Source organism: Parasteatoda tepidariorum, chromosome 8 (genome assembly GCF_043381705.1).
Source record: "Parasteatoda tepidariorum isolate YZ-2023 chromosome 8, CAS_Ptep_4.0, whole genome shotgun sequence".
Taxonomy (NCBI): Eukaryota; Metazoa; Arthropoda; class Arachnida; order Araneae; family Theridiidae; genus Parasteatoda; species Parasteatoda tepidariorum.
In genome coordinates this window covers 78142850-78169118 of record NC_092211.1, presented here as the reverse complement: position 1 = coordinate 78169118, position 26269 = coordinate 78142850, and the positions used below count along the sequence as shown (strand labels likewise).

At 26.2% G+C, this 26269-nt stretch overlaps 2 protein-coding genes across 2 annotated transcripts in view; one reads left to right on the top strand and one right to left on the bottom strand.

Annotated features, from left to right (window-relative positions):
* LOC107438167 (CLK4-associating serine/arginine rich protein) overlaps positions 1–573 on the bottom strand; it is a 31986-nt gene extending 31413 nt beyond the window's left edge. The window contains exons 1-2 of the mRNA XM_016050379.3: positions 432–573; positions 193–291 (exon numbers count right to left, since the gene is read on the bottom strand). Of these exons, the coding sequence (XP_015905865.1) occupies positions 193–291 (99 nt within the window). The 5' untranslated portion in view covers positions 432–573. The remainder of the gene's footprint in view (positions 1–192; positions 292–431) is intronic.
* A 229-nt stretch (positions 574–802) lies between these two features.
* On the top strand, positions 803–18879 carry LOC107438168 (selenoprotein N-like). Its single transcript, XM_016050380.3, has 8 exons — positions 803–1236; positions 2887–3003; positions 3747–4084; positions 5942–6090; positions 8612–8823; positions 11387–11596; positions 14933–15105; positions 18197–18879. Exons 1-8 carry the CDS (start codon positions 991–993, stop codon positions 18291–18293), a joined length of 1542 nt encoding a protein of 513 aa, XP_015905866.1. The 5' UTR covers positions 803–990; the 3' UTR covers positions 18294–18879.
* The last annotated feature ends 7390 nt before the right edge of the window (positions 18880–26269 follow it).

The window sequence follows — 26269 nt, the reverse complement described above, 5'->3', positions numbered from 1 at the left end:
AAAAAATAATCAATCAACACATATATCAATTAACAATAATGATAATTAAAGAGACTGGAGTTAATTAGTAATCTAATTTTACAAGATTATATTTAGTACATCAAACAGCTAAATTAAATAAGATGTATTTTAAGCTAACGATTTTTAAAACTATCAGCAAAGGTAAAGCCACAATTTACTATTCAAACCTACTATTTTTTCATAATAATCTCGTCTTCTTTCTGCTCTTCTTTTATAATCTACCATCATTCCTCGAATTTTCTTTTCTTGTTTTCTAGCCTCATGCCACATCTGTAAGGAAAACAAATTGTTAATTATGCATAATTTTACGAAAAGATTAATTTGAAAGTGCAAAATTCAATTTTTAGAATAACAAAGAGAAGGCCCAGGTGAAAAAAGCACAGAAAGATTAGAACAAATATTTTTCAAACCGTTTAGCAGGCTGATGTATAATACAGAAGATAATATTAGTTCAATTAAATTAAATTCTTCACGATACTACAATTCTTCATCAAATCCTTTTAAAACAATATGGCTACCGCTACTGAATAAAAAATAAAACAAAACAAAAACAAAACTGTAAATTGTAGAGTTGAATAGTTTGCCACCTTATAGAAATTTAGAGCTTTAAAGGGAAACAAGAAGAAAGAAGTTCAATTAATTTATAAATCGTTTGCGAAATTTTTATGAATTTAAAGACTAATATTTTTTGCAGATAAAATTTTTACAAGCGTATTTGAAATTAAAAAAAATTCTGCGGTTACTCAAGAAGACCTTCCAGAAACCGGATGTCAAAAACGTCATTATATTATTTGTTAGTAAACAAATCAGTTTTGGAATCGAACTATTTTTTGTATTTATTTAAAAATCACTTCAAAATATCGCTAAAAGATTCCTATTTATGAATTCTTCACATTTTACCATAATTTATCAGGGCTATGCTTCTCAATATTGTTTTTTTACTATGATTATGATGACTATTTTTCCGCAATGAGATATGTAGTTATAGCTTTAATTTGTGCTTTCATATCATGCTCTATTTATTGGTATTCTTGTTTTTTATCAAAAAATGATGAATATTTAAATCTTCCTGATGTGACTAGTAAAATAGGAAGCATATTCGCAAAGTTGGATGTGAATAAGGATGGTGTCATTAATGCATCTGAATTTTTTGCTTTGAGTTCTGACTATATTATTTTACAGCGAGTTGAAGATAATTCTTTTACTAGTTGTGTTGTGAGTCTTTTAGTTTTAATTTACTGTATGATTATTATATCTATTTTTGTAATATCTGTTTAATTATATTTCTACGAAGCTCGTTCTTTGTTTTTAAAATTGTCTTTCTTCCAATTGTGTTCCATCATATTTGATTAATTTGTATGGATTCAAATTCTTAAGACTATTCACGTTACAAACAGCTTTAAGTTATAAATTTTACCAAAAGATCTCAATTTTTGTTTGAATTCTATTTCTTTTAATTAGGTTTTTAAATAATGATTCAAACCCAATTAATTAATTTGTCTGATAAAATAATTCACTGTATTAAAATAAGTGTGGAACAGAGGTCCATGAGAAACCAAAAAAGAAACATCACAAAAGGAAACCAAACAGAAGGGTATAGTTTGCAGCAACTCCCATTTTTTTTTTTAGTGCAAGTGTTAGGTGATAGCTCTGTATTATTGCCCGTTCAGGGGAGATTTCTGTATCGTGATCTGTGGCAGAATAATCGCCAAGTCTTGGAAACTTCTGGGCAGTGGCCCCTCGAGAAACTAAAAAAAAACATCACAGAAGGGGACCAACTCGAAAGGTATAACTCGTAGCCACCCCTGGGCAAACATCTACACGTTTTTTGTTTTTTTTTAAATGCAAGTTTAAAATCTATTTGGCACCTTGCCGATTGTAGTTGGCACGATACGGAAATATCTCCCCTGTTCACGGCAATTACTATTGCCAAGGTGCCAAAGGGATTTTAAATTTTCAAAACATTTTTTTTTTTAATTGCTTTGTTGATCTTCTTCTGTGATGTTTTCTAGTTTCTCATAGGCCATTACTTTGAAGCCATCAAAACTTGATATTCATTTTGTCATAGGTGCCAATTCAAGTATATTCCTAAATTTAAAATCCCTTTTCTACCTTGGCGACTGTATACATGGAAATATTACCCAATGATGCTCGTTCCATACTAAAATATGACCACTTGAAGATCAAAATAATGTTTGGATCATTCTTAGAAAAAGCAAATATATCTATCACTGATGCTCTTAAAAAATATTTAAATTAATCTGAATGAGCAAAAAATATTAATTAAACTTGAAAAATACATTAATATTGTAAATTTTACGAAAACGAAAAAAAAAAATTTATTTTAGTGTTTACAGATTAGTGATGTCTGTGTGTTTTTACTTCTCACTGTTTCACAAATTTTCAAGTTTAAAATTAGTAAGAAACATTCAATAATCTCTCAAACATTAAATAGCTATTTCTTAATATAATTTTTGATTGAGAATGTAAATACTGTACTTCGAACAAATAAATATAGATATAAGTTTCAATGTACTTTTAATTTTAGCTTAAATGACTGCAACCAGAGTAATTTGCCATGCTTATGGATAAAAACGAAAGTAGTACTAAAAAATATTAATAAAAGCAATATATATACTGAATCTTTTCTCAAGAAAATATTTTGTTTGAAACAATTGAGAAAAGTTTATAGTTGGGGTTTTACTATATTTACTTTTAGAATTAAGCAATTTTTTAGTATGCATTATTTGATTAGCAATAATATTTGACTTTGATTTTAGAGTGTATTTATTTATTATAGCTTCTTTTTAACTTTCACCATTATTGTTGTTTAAAATTACGTGATTTTGTTTTTATCAATTTCAGTTGAAGGATTTTCCAGAACTTCCTGTTCAAATTGATGAGCAAATAATCAATTTAGAAGTTGGTTTCAAACCTTTAGATTTAAATTCCATGAAGAAGAATGTAACTGAATTATCTAAGGTATTAAAACATTAAATTAATATATTTTATCTGTATGTATTTTTTGTATTAGTATTATTATTCAGTGCCGGATTACCCATTAGGCCAGACTAGGCCATGGCCTGGGGGCCCCAATGATTAGGGGCCCCCTTAAAATGGATTTTTTGAAAATAAATTTTAAAAAATTAAGAAAAACAATGATTTTTTTTTAAAAAATCAATTTCAAATATATATTCAAATTTTTTCAAAATGTTATAATTATTTTTTAGATCTAATTTAACAAAATAAAGTAAAATTTAATTTATTATTATTTATTTTTATTTTAAATATGCTTTCTTAAGTGAAGAGATGTGTGAATACTTTTATAATTGAATAAATTAAAAATATATGAGAAAAACAACTTAATCGAAGGGCCCCCAAAATTTGAATGACCTAGGGCCCCGCATACGCTTAATCCGGCCCTGTTATTATTTGTATATTTGGTGTGTTTTCTGATTTTTAAGATGAAAAAATGCATTTTTATTGTAACCATTTGTTTTTATGAATTAGTATGGATAGTTTCATTAAAAAAAGTAATTAATGCATTTTTATAAATACTTCAGTGAGCTTATTTGATTTACGAATACATTTAAACTTATTTAACATCTAGTTTAACATTATTTTTAAGCATAAAATATTTTTATATTTTATTTATTTCTATATCAAAAAAAAAATTTTTTTTTTCTTTCAGTATTTTAATATTTTTTACTATCTCTTTCATTTAGGATGATATAAATTCATTGCAAGGTTTATTAAATTGGAAAAGCCCATTTAAACCCCAGCTTGGATTTGGTGCCAAATATTTTTCAATATTCTTACCTACTAACTCTCACATCAAAGTTGGTGAACCATGGTGGATATTTGAAGCAAAGCCCAGTGAGTACTTAGGTCCCCTTTCAAGCAGAAGATATTTCCCTCCATGTGTTGAAAAAAAGTTCCTCTTTTTACATGCATTACTTAATCTCTTCCATCCATATCCATTTCTGTGGACAAGGTTTGGCCCCCAAGGAACTGCTGCTGTTATAAGAGCTATAGAAGAAGATTTTTATGATATTGTCTTCCGGTATGAACTTAATTTTTAAAGTTTTTCAGTAAATGAAAACGCTAATTAGATAATGCTTTTTGTAGAGTGAAACTGTTTATATTCTTTTATGATAAAATCAAATAATATAATTAATATATTTATTCAAAGTATATATACGATAGAAAAATATTTGAAAAAGTAACGAAATGATATATTGCATAAGTGCTTTGAAATAATGTAAAAAATCATTTGCTTCTTAGGAAATAAATGGAAAAATACTGTAAGATAGGTAGAGGTGTTTTGAGTTCACGATCTTGATGTTACTCATTATGATGACATTATGAACTTATCATTATGACAAAGCGTGAATTATGAAAGCATAAGCAAATTCTAAACAAGAAAAGACACAGTTGGCAACAAAAAAAGGGAAATAATTGGGAGAACTTTTAGTTGCACTAAACATGTTCTACACTCAAAACATATAGACCTTTCTACTCTTTCTAGCAATATAAATCAGAGTTTGTTTGTTTTTTTCCTTTAGTTTCAAGCTCTAAAATAAATTTTCCATCCGCTTAATAATTTAGTCTCTTTTTTTTACATGCATTATTGTATAAAAATATAAAATAAAAAGGCATTTTTTTTAAGTTATAGACATTTTCAATTTGAAAAAAAAAATTTAAGTCTTTCAAAGAAAATGTCTTTTATCATTTTTTAAAGTAATGTCAAATAGGATTTCAAGAACTTATTTTTTGGTAATAAGATCAAACTTCCATGACTTGAACAGCTTAAACTTGACTAAACAATTGTTCAAGTTAATTTTAAAATCCTAGTGAACTGATCATAAGACTCAATTCCCAATAGATACTGAAATCGAGCATCACTGGCAGAGGTCAGTTACTGAGTGGTAACTCCTTGTTAAACTGTTCTGCTGTAAAATGCTCGATTTTGTACTTAGGTTGTCGGCCTAGCAAAGCAGGGAGCCCTCTGCAAAGGATTAAAATGGTGATCACTTGTCTTTGGATAATTCTTTGGTATGTTACCCAGACCGTCATCAATAGTCCATTGTGCAGCTCTAGTTCAATGTAAACAGAGCATTACAACTACTTAAAATTTGATTGGTCATTTCTTTCTTTTTTTTTTCTCTTTTTTTATGATCCATAGGCATTCTTTCCTCACATACATCTAAACTCATTTGTATGTATAAAAAAATTTTAAACAGGTAACAATATAAGAAAAATTTTAGTTAATACGAAAGCTAGATTTCCTTAAAATTTTCAGAAATAAAATTAAACTATCATTTTCTTGAAAAACTTATCTGAAATCTAAATTTTTCTCTTCTTATTACATTAAATAAGTTTGTTAAAAGTTAAGTTTGAAATCATATCAAAAGAAGCAAAACACTGCCGTTCTCATATTCATAAATAAAAAGTTCATGTATATTAGAAAATTATTTGTAGAAACTCAAAACTTTTGTGTATTAAAAATTTGTTGATTTTTTTACACAAATAAAGGGCTTCAAAGCATGGAACATAAAAAGTTGTATTTCTTTTAATAATTAAATTTATAATTTTTTTAATTGTTGACAATAAATGAAAAAAAAGTTTAATTTTCCTTTGAAACATTTGGACTAAAGTATCTACAATTATTTATTTTTAGTGATACTTTGTCTGTTCTTCTATTAAAAAAAATCTTTTATTTCTTATTTGTCAAATTTTTGATACCTCAATATATTTTCTGTTTGCAGTCATCAAAGTCACCTGCATTCTTTTATGTTACGTACAGTTTAATTGTTGTTATTTATAATCATTATTGTAGCATCTTATTAACTTATTGAATAAAAAAAATTATTTTTTTTATATGTAATTAGCAGAATCTATATATATTTATATTTAACAGAATTCATGCTGAATTTCAACTAAATCAACCTCCTGAACATCCCTTTTGGTTTACTCCATCACAGTTTTCTGGTCGATTGATTATTAATAAAGATGGCACTGTTGTTAAATTTTTTCACTTAGAAGTTCCTAATACTCTGCTCAATGTTGGCAAGTATATTTTAACATTCCTTTTGTTATAATTAATGTCTTAATCAGGCATATGATTTTTCCGCTAATTTACCGAATTTCACGAATCTTAAGAATGTTGATGCGCAGACTTCCGTGAATTGATAATTTGTATTCAGCCAAAATTTCTTGGAGTTCCGCTAATCTAAATTTTAATTTTTGTTACTTGCGTAAAATTTTACAAGCATTTATTTCACCCTTACCAGCACCCTTTTTTCTTCTAGGTTCTCATTCACATGCAATAAAAAAAAAATTCTCTCAAATTTGTTAGAGAAAACGCAACTTCGGATAAACTTCAAGAAAAAAGAAATTCTATCATAACTTTGACTGGAATTAATAAACTACTGAAGCAAATACAAAAGTATAAAATTGGTAATGTTAAATGTAATTCCGAAATGGCAAACATTATCAAAATGCTCCATTGAAAATTAAATTATGTTAAAAAATTAGCCAGGATTAGCATGCTTAGTCCCATTCTAGAAAAGTAAAGTATCAATAGTTAAAAGTACGATAACTTTGAATTAAAATAGACAAAATATTATACAAATCATAATACCCTGAAACAAAGAGGGGATGTATGTAAAAGCAGTTAAAAAAAATAATAAAACGGAAAAAGATCATGTAATATGGAGCAGTTGGGATTGTGGAATTTGTATTTTTAAAAATTGCTCCTTATAAATTATATAATACTTCTTTTTAAAATTCTTAAATAATTATCGTATAATGAGGTAACTTTGTGGGGCAGAAGATAATTATTTACCCCACATATTTTACAATAAAACATCCTCCAAACATTAAGAAACTTTTATGACTTTTCTAACTTGTTACTGTTTCAAAATAAGCTCATCTAAAATTTATAGAATTCTTAATGAAGAATAAAATAATTATTTCACAAATAAAAAAAAATTAAGAAACTTTTTTCAAATAATCGAATATATGCTTTTGCAATCAGCAGAAATAAAGATAAAAATTTGAAAATAAAGGAATAAAATCTCTATTACTTTTCATGCATTAGAATAATGCAACCAAGTTTAATGAGTCACTTGGTGAATATTTTAATATGAAGCTTCTTGCCTGCAGAAATCATTATCTGTATAAAAATAGAAATTATTTTTATCTAAATTAATCAAAACTTTGATTCGAAAAAATTATAATAACTTTTAATTTTATTAGTTTAGAATGAATAATTCATAAAAAATAACAAAAAACATTTAACTAGAAAATAGTTTACTGCACTTATCACCATTAAAGTGATGTGCAGGTTGCAGTGTACACCAACTGCATTGTGTTTCCCATCTCATCACATGGAAGTATATTTAATGCTTGAATTTTGAAATAAATGTTATTTTTGAAAAAAACCATTTTGTTGTTTTTTTTCATCATCAGCATTGGCAAGACAGCCCTTTGTAAGCCTAGGCCTTCCGCAGAAGCTTTTCCCATTCTGCCCTTCTCCCAGCAATTTTTTTTTTTTTTTTTCATCAAGGAAAAATTTTGTCCTACTATCCTCTTCATCTCTGTTGACTCCATTATTATTAACATTTTTAAACGTCATCATATCGAATTTAAATGTCATAAACTGCAAATGATCTGTTTTGTCCAAGTGTGAATTGCTCTTAATTATAAGCAATTTTTTTCTCAGTGGAGACAGTTGCCAGTATTTCGTGAAACTGTGATTTCTATACCACAGTAGCAATTTTTGGAGAAAATTGAGGATACGACTGGGCTTACAGTTGACTTTCTGGCCTCGTTGGCAATAATTTTTATCATGTGATATACCCATTAGGGCATTTTTTTTGTTGTGTAACATTTTTTGAAATCTTAAAAATAATTGCCCTTTCTTGCAGTGTCCATACACTTTAACTGGGTTATATTATTTAACGTGTTACAGTTTCTGAGAAAATCCATTGTCCACCATGGAAGGGAGCTATTGGAAAGGACAGAATTGAAAAAAACTATTGACAATTGAAAAAACAAAAAAAGTCTGGCGACTTAGTAAGTGAGTAGGACTGGAAACAAAAGCATTGGAATTCAAGAAAACTTTAAGGACACATATGTTTCATTAGAAATCTATTCGTAAACACATGGGTTTCAATAGCATATTAAACAGAAATCAATTTATTTTAGCAAAATTCCAAAAACAGCTTAATTTCTAACTAAAAATTCTCTTTACATACATATTTGCATACTATGTATTATCTGAAATTGCAGGAAAAATAACATTTCAGATTAAAATTATTGTTGAATAACAGAAGTATTTTTATTTATTTTATGTGATTTTTTTGCTATTTTTATGGGTGTTTTTAAGGATTTTTTAGGACTTCAAAATCCAGGCTCTAACTTTAACAACACCTAATAACTTTTTGGATTGGACAGTGTTCAATGTACTCTAAATTGTTAAATATTTCTCTCCCCTGTTTCTTATCTTAATTATAACTATTCCATTACCCTATTAAATTCTTGAAAATTAAATTTGACTTTTAATTTTCTATCTTAATCCTTATAGATATGGAATGGTATAATGGGCCTTCAGAAGACAGTATGGAAGTGGACATCGGACACATACCAGAAATGTCTCTAATATCATCCGCTACTTCCTTTCCCTCTTCTAGCAAAAGAGGATTTGAAAAAGACATATCGACCATGAAATGGACGCAAGAAATTCCTTTGCAAGAAGCATTAGGTGCTTTAGAATTAAAATTTTATGCATTTAAGAAGGTATTTAACTTATCATAACTGGTCTACTGTACCTATTTTTATCATGTCTGACATAAAACTTTTTTCAATTAAAATAATAATTCAGAAGGACTTATTTATCCTTGATCAAGGTTAGTCGATAAATAAAGTTGTTAACTGAAGAAGGATAAGAGAATGCTACTTTTTTTTTAACAGAGACATACTAAAAAAATTGACTGTCAAGAGTCACAAAGAATTTAGATTTTGTAATTATTGATAATAACTTAAAACAATATAAATTCATTCCAAAAATTGGAAAACTAAGTATAGTGCGCAAAATAAAAAAAGGACCACCCTGAATAACTTTTGATCTAGCGATCAGATCTTCACGTTCTAGGACCCAATCTTAATGGTTTGACAGGGGGGTCTCAAATATACTAATTTATTATTGTAGATCGTTATTTACAAAATAGACAAAAATATGTATTTTCTCTGTATAAACATACCTTTTTTTCAATGGATTCGAATTTCTGAGCCTAAAATTATATGGGGTTGAAATCAGAGAAATATGGTCCCCATAGTTTGGTCAGGAAACAGTCCAAGGTTTGGATACATTAATGTCAATTTTACTTTTTGTATATTTCGCCATATCTCGTGAGCTTTTTAAGCAAATTGAAAATTTTTTGCTGACAATTATAAAGTTCATTTACCCAAGCAGAATTCCAAGCAAAAAACGGCTTTTAATAAATATTTATGATTTTATTTAATAATAGTCAAAAAAATTTGAATTATAGGTATGCAATTTTTTACATCTTTTCAAAGAATGTAATTTTACATGGCAAAATACAAAGTTTGAGCAAAATCGACTGAATAGTTCCTGAGAAATCGAATTTTAAAGAAGCCGTATTTTTGAAATTAAATTTCTCAGAAACTATTCTACCAATTTTGTTCAAATTTTGTATTTTGTCATGCAAAATTAGATTCGTTAAAATGATGTAAAAACTTTTATACCTTATAATTCAAAGTTTTGACACTTTTCAAATAAAATAATAAAAGATAATTAATATATACTAATAATTATATTTTGCATGCAATTATCTTTAGATAAATGATCTTTATAACTGTGTGCAAAAATTTTTGAATTCACTTAAAAAAAATTTCGAGATATGGTGAAATAGGCAATATAAATTCAACAGACCATATTTCCTAGCTTATTGTGACTACTCCCTCTATTTTGGGGGTCAAAAATCCAAATCTGTCAGGGAAAAAAGGTGTGTTTATTGAGGAAAAGTGCATTTTTGTGTCTGAATTCTTAACTTAAAATATCGTCTGCACTAATTAATTAGCATACTTGAAGCCTTTCCCTCAAACCTTTAAGATTGAATCCTAGAATATGAAGATCCGATCATTAGATAAGTTATTTAGGGTGGACCACTTTTTATTTTGGGCACTGTACAACTATCACGTTTTGTTCTTTAAAAACATTAAAAGTTTACCACACTTTTTGCTCTTTAAAAAGGTTTTATTTTATTTTTTTGGTTGCAAGACAATAATGTTTAAGGGCAATTCCATTTTACAAAGAACAACATAAAAAAAATAAACATTTAATAACTTCCCTTTTTAACAAATTTCTTAGTTTTTATAAACTTTCTTAAATCAAAAATTGTTTTTTATTATTTTTTAATAATAATAATAAAGTTTATTAAAATTTTATAGTTTGTATTTGTTACACCAGTAACATAAGATTTGTAACATCAGCCGCAAGAGCTCTTTTTCTATTTGCCGTATTCTGTATGTCATTTCATGTGTACTTTTAATGTTTCCTGTTAATTCAATTTTTTTAATAATTTAAAAAAATAATCTTATTACTACTTATAGAAGAAATAGAATTTCAAAATAAAAATATGATGTTTCTTGCAATGTTCTTTCTGTGTAACATCAGTCATGTTTTATTATTTTTTTCTAAATAAAACATTTATAATTTTCATCCCTTTGTCATACATGCAAAATAATATTAGTCAATTGAAAAGCATCCCAATCAATTTTTTTTTAAAAAATGTTATGAAAATGCCTGTATGTACACAAATAATGTTATATTTAGTTTTATCAATGTTAACCACGTTATTTGGATTTTAATTTGTTATTGTTATTATCTTCTTATTTAATAGAGCAGAAAAATATATTCTTTGTTTTTCAAATAAAACTAATTGTTTTTTTGTTTTTTTATTAATATAAAATTTTATGGGATTGATTTTCCCTATTGTAAAACAATTACTCTAATCGTTTGAAATTTGTTATTATTGGATTCACTTTTTCATAAATTTTAAATAGAATTTTACAGAGTGATTTAAAACACTGTTTCTCTTATACTATAAACATAGATAGTATGAATAGATTATTTTTCTTCTAGTCATTTATTTATGTATTAAAATTTAAATTATGTTTAAAACTTATAAAAATAAAAACTGTGCTCTTATTTTTAAAAACAAAAAATTATAATTTTTTTTTTTAAAAATTACGAAAATAAGTATTAATTAAAAAAAAATTTATATAAATAAGTTATAATGTTACACTGTTTATACTAAATTTCCATCTTATTTGATAGGTTAAATATTACAGTATGAATGAAGCATTTCAACTAGCAGCAGTTGAATCTAAACTTGTTCATGGCATAGTTTTGTGGGGCAACCTGGATGACCAGTCTTGCTGAGGTTCAGGGCGGACTTTGCGAGAAACTGCTCTTGCTAGTCCGCCCATTCTTCAATATCTGGAAACACATTATATTAGTTTCTGGATTACTGTTGCTGAATTAGAAGTAAGTGATGTATAAGATTTCAGTTCATGATCTATTAAAATCAGGGCTAAATACATATCATTTAATTATTATTTCTTACATTTTAAAAGTTGCTTTAACAACCTATTCCTTTCCGAGTATGTTCTTAATATTTCCGAGTATGTTCTTAATGTTTTAAACTTATAATTGGTGTAGTATGCCGCTAGTTTACTCTGCACTAATTTACTTAAATAAGATCTTTTGCATGGTTTTACGAAAATATTGAATTATAGAAACTAATTCAAATATGTTGAGAATGGTAGGTATAGGATATTTTTTTTAAAAATTATACTCTCTTCTTAAATACAAATAAATCAATCTCTTACACATTTAATGGAGTCACTCGGCCTGTTAAGTATATTAAAGATAAGCCAGTCATCTCATACAAACGAGTTATTGAAATTTTATTTCTATCTGTATAATGTTTTAAGTCTTAGAAAAAAAATCTTAACAATGTTTTATTAATCGATTGAAATAGCAAGAAAAAAGTCCAATCTCTTCTTGCATAAGTAGCACTTTTTCTTTAAAAAAAATTTTTATAAAGTTTTCCTAGTGTTTTACAAACTTTTTCTGGGAAAACTAAGACAGTATTTTACGTATGTGCTTATAGCTTATAATGAAATTTATTTTATTTACCATTATGCCTATGAAGTCTAAATAATATTAACAATTATGCTACTTTGTGACTATTTTTCATTACCAGATACTGGATGAAGAAAACATTAAAACAATTAATAACAAATTCCATCTCCCTTTACTTTATTTTAGCATAAAATTTTATTTTTGAAGAAAATGTGTAGCTTTTAAGTTTTATGTAACTGCCAATTCACAAAAAATATCATATTGGATTTTTCAAAATGCAAAAATAGTAATTTTATAGATTTAATGTATAAATAATTGTTTTCTTTTAGTGTCATATTGTTATATGATAAATAGAATTTTGTCACATAAAATCCAGTATGCCTTTAACAAGAATAATTTATAGGAATAAGTATAAAGTGTTAGTTACCTCAGTTTGTGAACAAAAGTCAATCAATATTTATTTTAATTAAAATTACAGGTGTCCTATCCCTACCTTCTCTTTCATATATTAATGTTTTTTCAATTAATATTTAATAGAATACTTGAGTTGTAACTGGTTTAACAAAAAATATTTCAGAAATTTTTTGTTTGAACAAAAAATTTCAGTAAAGCTTATTTTTTGTTGCGAGATATTTCCTAAAATTCTGATCTCAGAACTTCAAACAATGCATTTACCTTCAAAATCAAGAAAATAGAAATTGTAATTCATTTTCTGCATAAAAATTATGGTTACAAAATCTGATATGAATTTAATTACATATATTTGTCTTCTCATCATGTGATTTTGGAATTTTTAGTTTTCTCCTATTTAATTTCTGTTATTTCAAGTTTTGCTCCTTTTCAACTTTTATTTGCAGCTTAATAAATTAGTTTGCATGTTTGAGAAATCATGCGATTTTCATTGTTTTAAAGCCTTTTTACAATTATTTCAAATTAAATATATACTGCTATTTTTTTTTACTTCTTGGAATCAGTGAGGGAGAAACATGAATCCGAAAAATAATTAGGTATATATATTCTGCTTTGTAGACTAAAGCAAAACATGTGAAAACATGTTACATGTTTTTGCTTTAGTCATGTTTCACACTTGTGAATAAAACACAAATGAAAGTACGGAAATGAACACGCTATAGTTTTGGTTCTTAAACAAGAACCCTCCTCAGTATCTACATAACAAATGATAGTAGAAAAGTAACGAGACAAACATGTGCAAAGTGGTTTATCCAGTGGTAGATGAAGAGCAGTATTGAATGACTTTATCAGAAAAGATTTAGCTGTTTTCTAAAATCATTCAATATTGCTCTTCATCTACTGAACTTGATTTCTGGGCATCATTCCATGTTTTAAAAAATTCTTGCAATTCGGTTAATGATCTTTTTACCATCCCATCGTTTCCCAACATTTAAAAATCTATTCTATTTTAATCTTTTGCACCCTCATACGTGTTTCTTAATTTTGTTCTTTTATCACCTTGTTCAAACTTGTTTCTTTGTCCCTATTCGTTAAACCATTTTGCACCTCTTTGTCTCCTTACTTCTATTGAGACAAAGAAGTATCGGATTCTTGCTTACATCTATGCCTATATATATTTAGCATTTAATGTAGTTCTACTAATATTGTCAAAATGTAGCATGTATCTCACCATTTTGTACATTAAAACAAACAATTTTTTTTTTTTTTTTTNTTTTTTTTTTTTTTTTTTTTTTTTTTTTTTTTTTTTTTTGCACAGTTAGTCAAAATTAATTACATGATCCTGCATTTTATATTGAATAAAAATGAGTCTATAAGATCGCTAGTATTAAATAAACTATGATATTGTCTCAAATTAAACATTTTAAAAAGTAAATGTATATACTAATAAAATAATCATTCTCCGTATAAATTGAAAAATATTCTTATGAACCTTAATTTTTGGCTTGTAAATTGCTAAAAAAAAATTTTTTTTTGCTCTGGCAAAAGTTAAACAACAGATTGGTTCGCTATATTGTATTGATATGAACTTATTGGTTGTTTGTAATTTTTTAATTAATCTATATTTAAAATTTATGTTCTTGGAATTTATCTAGTGGTTATATGTTGTAATCATGTTATGAGTATTTCTGTTGTTTAAATTATTCTAATCAAATATATCTTTCTAAATAGCATTCTTTCAGTTTGTAGCACAAATTTTTAAAGTTTTTTTACAAGCTTACACATATTTACTTAAATATACAATTTTTACTTATCAATGACTACAAAAAAATTATTAAATTTCATATGAACTCAATCTACTTTTGTATAAAATACAGTAAAAAAATAACAAAGAATATTCAAAAAAAAATTTAAGTTCCCTAAAATACTTATCATTTTAAAATGATTATAATTAAAAATAGATTTAATTATAATTTGAAAAAAAAATCTGTATAATTGCAAGAAAATCTCATTTAAAATTTGTATTGTTGCATTTTATTATCTGTTTCATTGTTTCAGACAGTATAAAGCATTGAACATGCTATGTATCTTTGATATATGTATAAATTTTACCATAGCTTTTTAAGAAAGTATTCTTGCTTCATATGGTGTGATTATAGATTGTGTATGCTGACAAAACATATAAAAAAAATTTGAAGTTATTTTTTATACCTTTTGCAGAATTACTTTTCAACCATTTTCAAGGATTTCTTATTAGTTTACTGTAAAAATATTGTATAGGGATCATTTTTCATGACGAACTTAATGTTCTTTTTTTCTTTTTAGAAAGTTCTGAAAGAATCATTTGACTCAATATCATTAAATTACGCTCAAGCTTGTTTGTCTGTTTATGAGTTTCCTGTTGAAGTTATAACTTTTCATGCTAATGCAAGTGTAATTCATCATTTAAATGCTAATTATTTGTTAGGTATGATTGATGCTGAGAATTCTTACTTTTCGTAAGTATTGTTCTCATTATTCAAATTCCATCATTTTTTGCTGTAATAGTTTACAATCAGGGGCCCTCACATTTTTGGCGATTTGCAAATAAACAATATATATGTAATTAAAACAAGAAACAATCACATAAAGATAAACTAGAGTTGCAGTAAACCGGAACTGACGTCACTGAAAGCAAAGACTGCAAAGTATATATCATAACCAAAAATGGGATTTCAGCAAAACAGAATGAAAATTATCACCAAACCAAGGGGCTCCGGATTCTACACTAGAGCCTTTTTTGCTTATTAAATATTAGAGGTTAAGCCCCCTATTTACTGTGCATGCCAACTCAATGATAACTTCGTAATAGTTGTAATTTCATAGCATAAAAAAGTTTTTTCTATTAAATTTGAAAAGATTCACTTAAAATATATGTTGTTTAAAGAATTCTGTTTGCTTAAGGTTGTGCTCCAAAGTCCTTCATCCAACATTCATTTCTTTAAATTAAATGTTTATTTTGAGTCAAATTAAATGTTTATTTTGAGTCAAATTAAATGTTTATTTTGAGTCAAATTAAATATTTATTTTGAGTCAAATTAAATTTTTATTTTGAGTCAAAATTGAATGGTAAATAGTGTGAAAGATTGTGTATCCTTTCCCTTGTGATTCTATTAAGATCTGTAATTGAACATAAATAATTTTGATTGGTAATCACTTTTAAAAATAGCGTTTAAAATTAACAGTTCATTGTTATAACAAATTTGGTAATTTCACAACTGCCGTTCAATATTTTCACTTACCGAACAAGCTAATATATATTAAATACAATTTCTGCGTTCATCACATTGTACATGACGTTGATTGTCAAGTTCTGAATCATTAAATGAATCTCTTTAACGGAAATTTATTATAGCGTATTAATGTAATTTACACCAAAAAATATTAGTTGCAAAACTGTTTATAAGTTTAATCACAATTCATATAAAATCTTAAAATGTAGAATTATAGGATACTATCATAGAATTATGTTATAGTACAGAAGCAGCAATTTTCATTTTAAACTCTTAATATAGTAAACAACCTAAATCAAAAACATAATAATAACAGAATATAACAAGAAAAGTAAACATTATTAAATTTAGGATACAAAAATATTTTCAGGTCAACAATACTGTTATGATTGAACTCGAAATTGTAGAGCTCGCTGGTGTGGGAGTTCTAATGAAATATATCTATATTGAATATTTTAAGTATTTAAAAATAAAATCCTACTTTGTTTAAGCTTTTTTTCTTAATTAACATTTAATATATATTCTAATTGTATATAAAAATTTTATGACGTGTCATAGTTTTTATTGTAGTATTTTACAGGCCGAAAAATCACATAGTAGAACCCAGTTTTCCTAGATTAATTTCCATTTTTTTTTCTGGTTGTCACCAGCATAGAATTAAATAGTTATATTAAATAGCTTGTAAACGAATACTATTATTTAAACTAGAATTCAATTATAAGCTGTTTGAAAAATTGTTTTAATATTTGATATTTCCTTTTCAAAGAGTTTCTTTCATTTCTTCCACTTGGGTTGGAAGTAACCTATTTCTTCCAGGACTTTTTTTTTCCACTGTTGAAGAAATTTTTCACCCCCGACAACTAAAAACTACCATTTTAACTATAATGGGATCTGGTAAAATTTTATTTGTAATAGTTGTTAATTATTTTGCTCAGAAATGTTGACTTTTTAATTTTATTATAATATTTTTTTAAATAAAAAAATGTAATTTTTAATTCCATGACCTTGTTTCTCACGGCAAAGTACTTTAATATATCCAATAGTTTTCTATTATTCAGTCTTTTAACAACTGTTACATTTAACACTTATTAACTACTATAAATGAGGAGTTTTTTTTTTCAATTAAAAAACTGTCTTTCGCTGTAAAACTCTTTTTAGGTTTTCATTATTTTCTTCAGAATAGTAATAGCAAAGGGGGGGGGAGAAACATGGTACTATTGAAACATCAGGTAGTGTAGACATGAAAACTAAAAATTACATTTTTACTTTGAAAACCAATGCTATGATTGTGTAAGCTTTGATCACTATTACACAAAGATTATTAATACAATTTGATGAATTTGTAACATATTAGCTCCTTATCTTAGTGACTTTTAAGTATAAGACTTCCTGCAAATCTTACTGAAACCTTCTGCCATAAAATAATTTTTTGTACACCAACAGCCGCATATGTATGTCTGAAAAGAACTTCATCAAAGTCTCATTTCATTTAAAATCATGCATTGAAAACAAATCTAGTTTTACTTTTGTTCATTTAATTTAATATTATCACAAAGCAAATGTACATTTTTTTAGCTTTAAAACACATTAAATCTCTCTAAATTTCATATTTCAATTTTGCCATTAAAAGGCCGATTTAAATTGCATAGTTACAAAATCTACCAGGAAATTTAGTATACTAGTAGATTTTGTCAGTTCCTCACGATCTTCTTTTTAATCAAAAATTATCTTAATTATACATATTTTAAAAATTTCCCTAAAAGTTGGAAAGTTCAGGAAAAAATTTCTATCAAATATTTTTCTTCTGCTTATTGCTTGTTTGACAATTTAAAGTAAGTAATATTAAGCTCATTAGTCTCTAAAAATGTCAATAAAGATTTCACTGTTGCCAATACTACTGAAAAACCCAAAATTTTACTAAACTTTGCTTTTTTTCCCCTAGTTTTCTGGTGAATGAATCAAAAATTCTCCCGGTTTTTTAAAAAAAGTTCCTATTATTAGAAAAGTTTTTTACAGGATTCTGAGCAGCTATTTTTTCTCTACTTATTGTTTACTTGAGAGTTTTAAACATGTTATTATGGGTTGCATAGTCACAAATGCTACTGAAAAAAAAGGCTACAAAAGTTTGCTAGCTTATTTTGGTTTTCTCGAATCAAAACTTCCCAATAAATCTCAAAAATCTTAATTATCTTTAATGATGGAAATCAAATTAATGAAAATCATAAATGAACAATTTTATTTGCAATTCAAGTGCTTTTTTGTGTTTTAATTTTTTTTTTAAAAAAAACTGGAATGAATATTGTTTCTTGTTCTATAGAACTCAAGACCCTCTGGAAAAACTTTATTTGGATTTTCTGGAAAAGGGGCTTTCAATGAGTAAAAATGAAGAAAGTAATGTTAAACAGGAATTATAGCTGCTTTTGATATTTATTAATTATGTATTGAAATTGCATTTAAGATGTTTGCTTCATTATAAGTAAACACATTCCATTCTAACTGTGATAAAAGTTTAATAATTTACTAAAAAAATTAAACTGATAAATTATATTTAAATATTATTTATTTTTCTCATTTAATAATTTAAATCTCATTTTTAACTTTGCTTTTAGTTTTAAATTTTGCTTTAATATTGTTGAGTTTAAGATATCTCTTTGATAACTATATGATAAATTACTATTTATGAATTTTTATGTATGGAGTATAGTTCAAAAACTTTATTTTAATTTAATGTAGTCTTTATTTTAATGTAATCTTAATTTTAATTAATATGCTCTATTTTATTATAAGTTTAAAAGAAAAATTTAAAAGCATTGGTTTAGTTTGAATTATGCATTTAAATCAGATTTTTTTTAAAAAGAAAACTTTATTTTTGAATCAGTTTGATCTGATAAAATTGCCAAAGTTGGAAACATTTATATAATTCAATTATTTACATGGTGATAAATATATTTAATCTTTTTATCAGAAAATATTTCACTTTGAACTATTTATTATTATAAATAAGAATGACTGACTTATTATCAAATCATTGTTCTTAACAGTACTGCAATAATCTGCTGTGAATTTATGTATGGCTAATTTTTTATGCTAAACTGAGTAATATTGTTATTTAATGTTGATTACTTATCAATAATTAGTTTTGAAAATAATATTTGTATAAATTTATTAATTATGTATCATTTTAAAAGTTTATTCCTGTTGAAATGAAGTTTATGTATCAGTTACTAGGTGCATCAATGCCATTTTTTTTTTAAAAAAATAAAGAGTTTTAATTTTTTTTTAAATTCCAATTGGATATTAGCTTAATAATATCCTTGTTAAAACTATTATTAAGAGTGTCCTGAATAATATTTAATATAAGTAACTTTTTTTCAATATTGTATGTACTTTTGTTATGAAGAAAATGAACTCCAAGTGCTGCTGAAAAAGATTTTTAAAGATAGGCAAACTATAGCTAAAAAAAATATTTTTTTCAAAATGATTAAGCTAATCAATTTTCTTTTACTCAGATTTAGATTTTTTTTAGATATTATTTATCATTTAGAATGTCGATATCACTTCTAGTTTTGTGGCCTTTATTTATTAACTTGGAGTCAAGTTTTACTAATTTCTTTGTTTTAAAAATTTTCTTTTCTTAACTGACTTTTTAGTTAACACTTTGCTGTTGTATTTTGTTGATAATCAATAGAAATTGGTGGCAAAGAACTGTCATATGACTGCTAATGATTAAATATTACTTATTCTTTATCTTATTTTGAAATTTTTGAATGATAAGGCAGCATGATTGAGTCTTCCTGCACCTGTTTTTTTTTATTATGTTAGTGTTTTTAATTAATTGTCAGCAGCTATCTGGAGTTCAATAGTTACTGGCACTAAGAATTTATTGTCGTTATTTTTGATATACGAGTTTTTAATTTTTTAAACTAAAGTTCATTTTATTTAAAAATATTCATTAATTGTAATGATATTCATTTGTAAGATAGTTTAAAGCAAATTTTAAAAAGAAATTGATAATTTAAAAGCTTAGTTGTCTTTAAATTTATTTGTTAAATAATTGTTGAAAATGTTTACACCGAAATGTGAATCCTGTTTTTCTCTTCTATATTTAAACCATAAGCTTATCTAATTGTTTGAAGGTTAGTAAAATTATTAACTTGATTCAGTATCTTTTCTATAATGCACATTTTAAAGGAAAACTACAATCTGAAAATGTAATAATATTAGGTATTTCAATATTAAAGTTAGTTACTGAAAAATATTTTGATTTCAGTCATTTTTTTTTTAATATTTAAAATTAATTTTTAAATTTCTGATTCAGAGAAATTTTCTTTTCCTTTTTTTAAAAAAAAAATTAAGAGGATTTAAACTTTTAAAGGATTCAAATAAATTCTTTTTGAATAACTTAATTTTACTTATCGAAATTCTTAGAATTTTATAAAGAAAAGGAAAATAGTGTTCTACAATTTCTTGCTTTTTAATCTGATTAGTCATTTCAATTACTTCAATTATCATCAAATTTTGAAAATTCTTACATCTACATTTCTCCTACAAAGTATTTATAACATAAGATACTGCTATACTTAACTACTTATTCAGGCAATCATTCTATTTTTTTAAGCTTGAAAGTTCTTATTGATATAAGCTTTAGAAAAGCTGCACCTTACAAATATTGTATGCAAATATTTATGCAAAATATCTCAAAGTGCAATAATACTTTTTGCAAAAAAATATTGCACCCATAGATGCTCTTTTTATGAAAAAATATCACTTCACATATGTCATGTTATTACTTATAATCACTACTACTTCTCAGGAAAAGCAATTTGCATTTTATTAAACAGATTACTACATTTCCTTTTTTATTTAGCTATTCATTTTACGATTTTTTTTTATACACTTTGTCAATATTTTGACTTTTTTTTATTTGTTTTACTCATAGTCAACCTTATTGCAATTAATTTTTTCTAAAATAATATCATTAAAAATTTTAATGATTTTTCATAAAAACAACTATTAATCATTTTGTCTAACTTTTGCATTGACTATCAAGTTGTGGCTAAAACTGTATCCTACATATGCATTTCTCAATCTGCTTTATTATATTTTAAGCTACTGCTTTACTATTTCACTAAATTATTGCTTATAACATAAAATTTCACATTTTCAACTACTCTCAACAAATTTGAACTTTTAATATTCATGTATTTATAGAATGATCTCATTGTTCTTATGCACTATAGTCTCTGCCTCTGTTTAGCTTTTGGCTGCAAAGCCAATTTGATGCATTTTTCAAAATTATATAAGAGAGACTAAACATATACTTAGTTTCTCCACAAAAAAAATATTGGTAAAAAAAAAACTTCTTTTGTGGTTCGAATAGTTTTTAAAAAGTGAAGAAATATATTTATAAAGGAATTTTAGTAAAAATGGCAAAATTGTGAAAGAACCTTTTCCCTGATGGTTCACAAATAAACATAGGGCTCTCATAATATTTTCAAACAAATGAGCTAATTTCGAAATTAAAAAATCTCATATACAGCTTACAAATCAGTATTCTAGTGTATTCTTAATAACAATAAAACATTTAAATTGGAGATGAAACATTGTGAATTAATTTAGGAATTGCTACATAATTAATGATATATTTTTTATGCTTTTATAATACATGCTCAAGTAATTTTTTTCTTAATCATCCGTCTATGGTAAATTCTCAATTTATGAAAATGCAGGTATTTAAAGTTTTGTATTTTTTTAAAGTTAAAATTCAACTTATTTTGATTTATTATGTGTATGGAAAATAAATTACGATTGTTTTTCAAGTCCAGAAAAGTTAGTACTTAGCTTTTATATAAATAAAATCTTTTTCTTCTTCGGTTTTAACCGTAAATACATACGTTTTTCTCTTATACCCACTCTTGACTGACATTGAAAAAACAATGTTCCTTAAATGGCTATTTGCTCTGACAACTCAAATAAAACAGTTATCTCAAACAAAGGTTAGAGATTCAAATAATCGTTAGAGCTAACCCACGTTTAACAGTTTATAAAAGAAATATTAATAACTAGTACCTGTCATCCGAATTGATTGAGTGTCTACTATATTTAGATTCAAAATTAGTACATGTGTTGTTGATCGGTGTTCTAAGAGTGTTAATTGTAATTTTTTATAAATTTATGATATACATATGTCAAGGTACCTTAAAATATTTTGCAATGTTACATGTTTTAAGTAGTATTGTTGAGTAGACGAGATTATTGTAAGTGTGTTTTGATGTGAATTAAATGTTTAATTTTCTGTGTGATGATTTATTAAAAATCATTTCTATATTTTTATCACAATGCTTGTATTATTTGTATTTTTATTACATTGTAGTAAATTATGATGTCTCATTAGAAAACATTCAATGGGTAGTGAGACGGATGCTGATACCACATTGTAATTTGGCACAAATAGTACATTTAAAAATTGCAATATTTGACCGTACCTGTTATATGATTGTTAGGTGTTCTAAAAATGGCTGACAATTTGAAAAATAAATTTTAAAAAGATTGTAAGAAATCGAAAGTTATTGTTTGTTGAGTTCAGTTTTTCTCATAAAATTTCAAAATTAGTTACTAAGTTTGTCAACAGATGGCATTGCTAATTATAAGAACTCTGAAACTATATTTTCTAATACATGTCATCATTCTAACTTAAACATTTGCATGGTTAATTATACCTTCATACTGTGTCGTATTGTTGCTGCAAATTGTGGATATTTTGTATATATTGCTTTAGAGTTTTTCCTCAGCAATGCAATCTGCTGAGGAACTTTGCAATTATTTTTGAACTTGGTAAGGGTAAGATATCTGGTTTCCTAAAGAGAATGCAGCATACTGTACATTTCCTTCTGTTATTTTTTAAATTCATATTATTATAAAGCTTAACTAGCTATTCCGAAGTATAAAAATGTCTACATCAATTACAATCTAAAGAACTGTCAAATTTTGCAATTTTTCTTTGGATATGTTAAATTATTTATTACTTGTCTAGATGAAGTCAGTGTGGAATGCATGAAGAGTATTATATTACATATTTTAAATTTTTATAGCTTTATGTAGCTTAATAATGTGTATTTTTTAAAATATATAGCTGGATGGATTTATATTATGGCCTATGGCGAATTTACTTTGTATACTGCTATATATCTAAAGCTTCTTTCAATTTCCTAAGCACAATATTGATTATCAATTAAATTGATAAACATTTTAGAGCTTGGCTCAAAATAATTTGTTATTTATTCTCAAACTTTTATGCTGATTATTGTTGAATAAAAATATTTTATAAACTTTCTTATTTGACTGAGTGTAGAGTATTATCTCATTATACGACTGAATGTAAATGATGCTGTATCAATAAGATAAATCAGTGTTTCCCAACCTTTTTTGAATGGCATTAAAAATATCTGGAGTTATTTGTGGCACACTTTGAATAAAAGTATTTTAATTAAGGGCTAAACTTTTGTGGCACATTTGACATTGGTAGGACACTGGACCCATGTCGAAGAGATCGAATCCCGGCAGAAGACTCCCTGTGTAGTAAATGGTGACTGATGCACTTTAAATGTGTCAGGTCACAAAGTCCTCCATGTTCCCATAACAAACCAATACCTCTGGGGGTACTGATCCAGGAGCTCCCTTGTCTTCTGGATTGGGATCAAAATCACAAGGATATGGAGTTGAACATTGGTAGTCTTAAACCCAGAATTGGGTCGACTGTTCAACGACGGTTATAAAGTAAATAAAAAACTGTGTGCACACATACTGCGAAATACTGGAATAAATGGTTGAAGTCAGACTGCTTAATGCATGTCCCAAATTTTTCTTTTACAAATTATGAAGATATAGGTTGAACTAAGGACGATGTGAGATCTGGAAGATTTTAACTTGTTTTTTTTTTATAATTTAGCCCTTTAATTTATTAAAATACAGGATGATTCATTAAGAATTATACAGTTTGAATGCATTGTAAATCAAGAACAATGTAAGATATACAATGTTACCTGCAATAGAATTGTATGGGATTATTTTAAGTTTTGTTTGAGACAATCTCAGATATTCTACATGTATCCCCTCTAGTTACACAACACACATTGAGCTGGTAATCCATTTCTGCCCAAATGTGTGTTAAGGTATCTGAGTCAAGTCTATGGATAGTGATAAAACTCACTTAGTTTTCACAGATGATGCAAAACTCCAATGTCACTGGAAAAGTAAACCAGAAAAATGTTCACTTTGGGGGAACAAAGAACCCAAATTCACAGAGCAGCATACGTGAGATTCCCCTAAGGTAAATGTGTTCTGTACAGTGTCCAGAAAGAAAGTGTTTGGTCCCTTTTTTAGTATTGCATAAGTTATAAGTTTTTAATTAAAATATCACACCTGTCTGATTTGAGATTTCAATATATTTTGTGATATAATTAATATTTCATTGTGATATTTAATGATAACTTATAACAGTGAAATAATTTTGCTTACAATGTTCACCCTCTAACGTTATTCAAAATTTTACGAGTGAAGAAACACAATTAATACTAAATATTAAAAACAGGAAGAAGTGTTATGCATGTTGATGTAAAATAATCTTCAATTAGGTAAACTTTGAAAAGCGTAAAAGAAAAGTACCTTTTTGTAACCTTCAAACAACTGAACAGTGCATTTTGACCATAATAAGGTATTTTAAACTTTGAATGAACTTTTTATTTTAACCAATCACTTTATTTTCTTACTTACCCAACATGTTTAATTTCGTGCAAGCTATGAAGCTTTGCTTTATTCAGGGAATTTGCCAAATCTTAAGCTTTTAAATCCATGACTTCTACCAATGACTTTCACAATATAATGCATTATTCAATTTAGTCGTATAAAAAATTAAATTTTTTTTCTCAAAACTATTGTTTTAGCCGAGTAATGCAATAATTACAACATGGATTTAAAAATATTTAAGAATGCCTTTAAAGAATATTTAAAAAAGTTAAAATCTTTTTATCTGGCAAACTCAAATTTGCTATTTTCAAAAGGTCAATTCAAGGGATCATGTTAATTTAATTTCAAAGAAACATAAGTTTCAACGTCATTCCAAGCACTATCAAATTACTTTAAATATATCCAAAAAAAAATTTAATTCTTACAGACATTAATCATGATGTGTAATTTTTAAATTGCACGAATATGGATTGATCGAGAAGTTTGCTTTTCAAGTCCCGTGAATACAAACCGCAATATGTGATTTTTAAAATTGCAGGAATATGAACCACAATGTGCGATTTTTTTAAATCACACAAATGCGGATTGCGATAACTGATTTTTAAATTGCACAAATATGGATCACGATGTATGATTTTTAAATCATGTGAATACAAATCGCAATGTTGGATTTTCTATTTGCATGGCATGATTAAAGGCTCCAGTACTCAAATTCCAAATGATAAACTGTGATTTTTCAGCATTTATCACTGAAGGTTGAAAACCATTATTTTCAATGACTTTCCAGGTGCACAGATACCCTGTCTTTTAGCTTTAGTACAAACAAGACTAAAAAAAAACCAATATTAATGAAGGAATAATCATAAAAAATAAGCTACTTTTTAGTTGTTTTGAGAGTTTAGACACAGAAGACTGTTTTTAGAAGTTTATGGTAAGTGTGGAATGAGTATGTGAATTGTTACTACAGTTAGATATATAATGAGCAGACTTTTGTGGAAGCAATAGAAGGTTCTATAAAAAATACATCAAACAGTAAAATCATCTGTAGCCCAAAACTCTTGATCTAGAAAATATTAAGTGAAAAAAATAATTTTTTGAATTTTACATTTTCAGAAGTATTTTCTTTTTGAAATTTATATTGAATTTAAGACCTGTTTAATCAAGTTTTTGATTAAAATAGATTAAAAAGACTTTTGGGGTATCAAATTATTTTATTATTATAATTTATCCATATCTTTGAATCTAAATTTTAACATAATAGACTGTTTCATATCATTTGCAGCCAATTTATATGTAAAAATTTGTTCATTTGTAGTATCTCAATTCTATTAATAAATATATGACTATTTTAAAAACTACTCTTGATGAATTATTTTTTACTTCAATACATTGAATAGAATTTAAAAATATGATTACAGAAAATATTTTAATGTTCTTGATCTTAAAGCTTATTCTTACACATCTATTACTACATGTTTTTAAACCAGTATTTCAATTAAGAAAAAGTAAAATTTTAAAAATAAATAAATTTTTTTATTAGTTTGACAAAAAGGTGGGAACTCTGATATATTCTGAGTGCAAGATATAACTTGTAAGGATTAATTTCTTTAATTTTTATTCCTGAGAAAGAAAATGTTCGTCACCA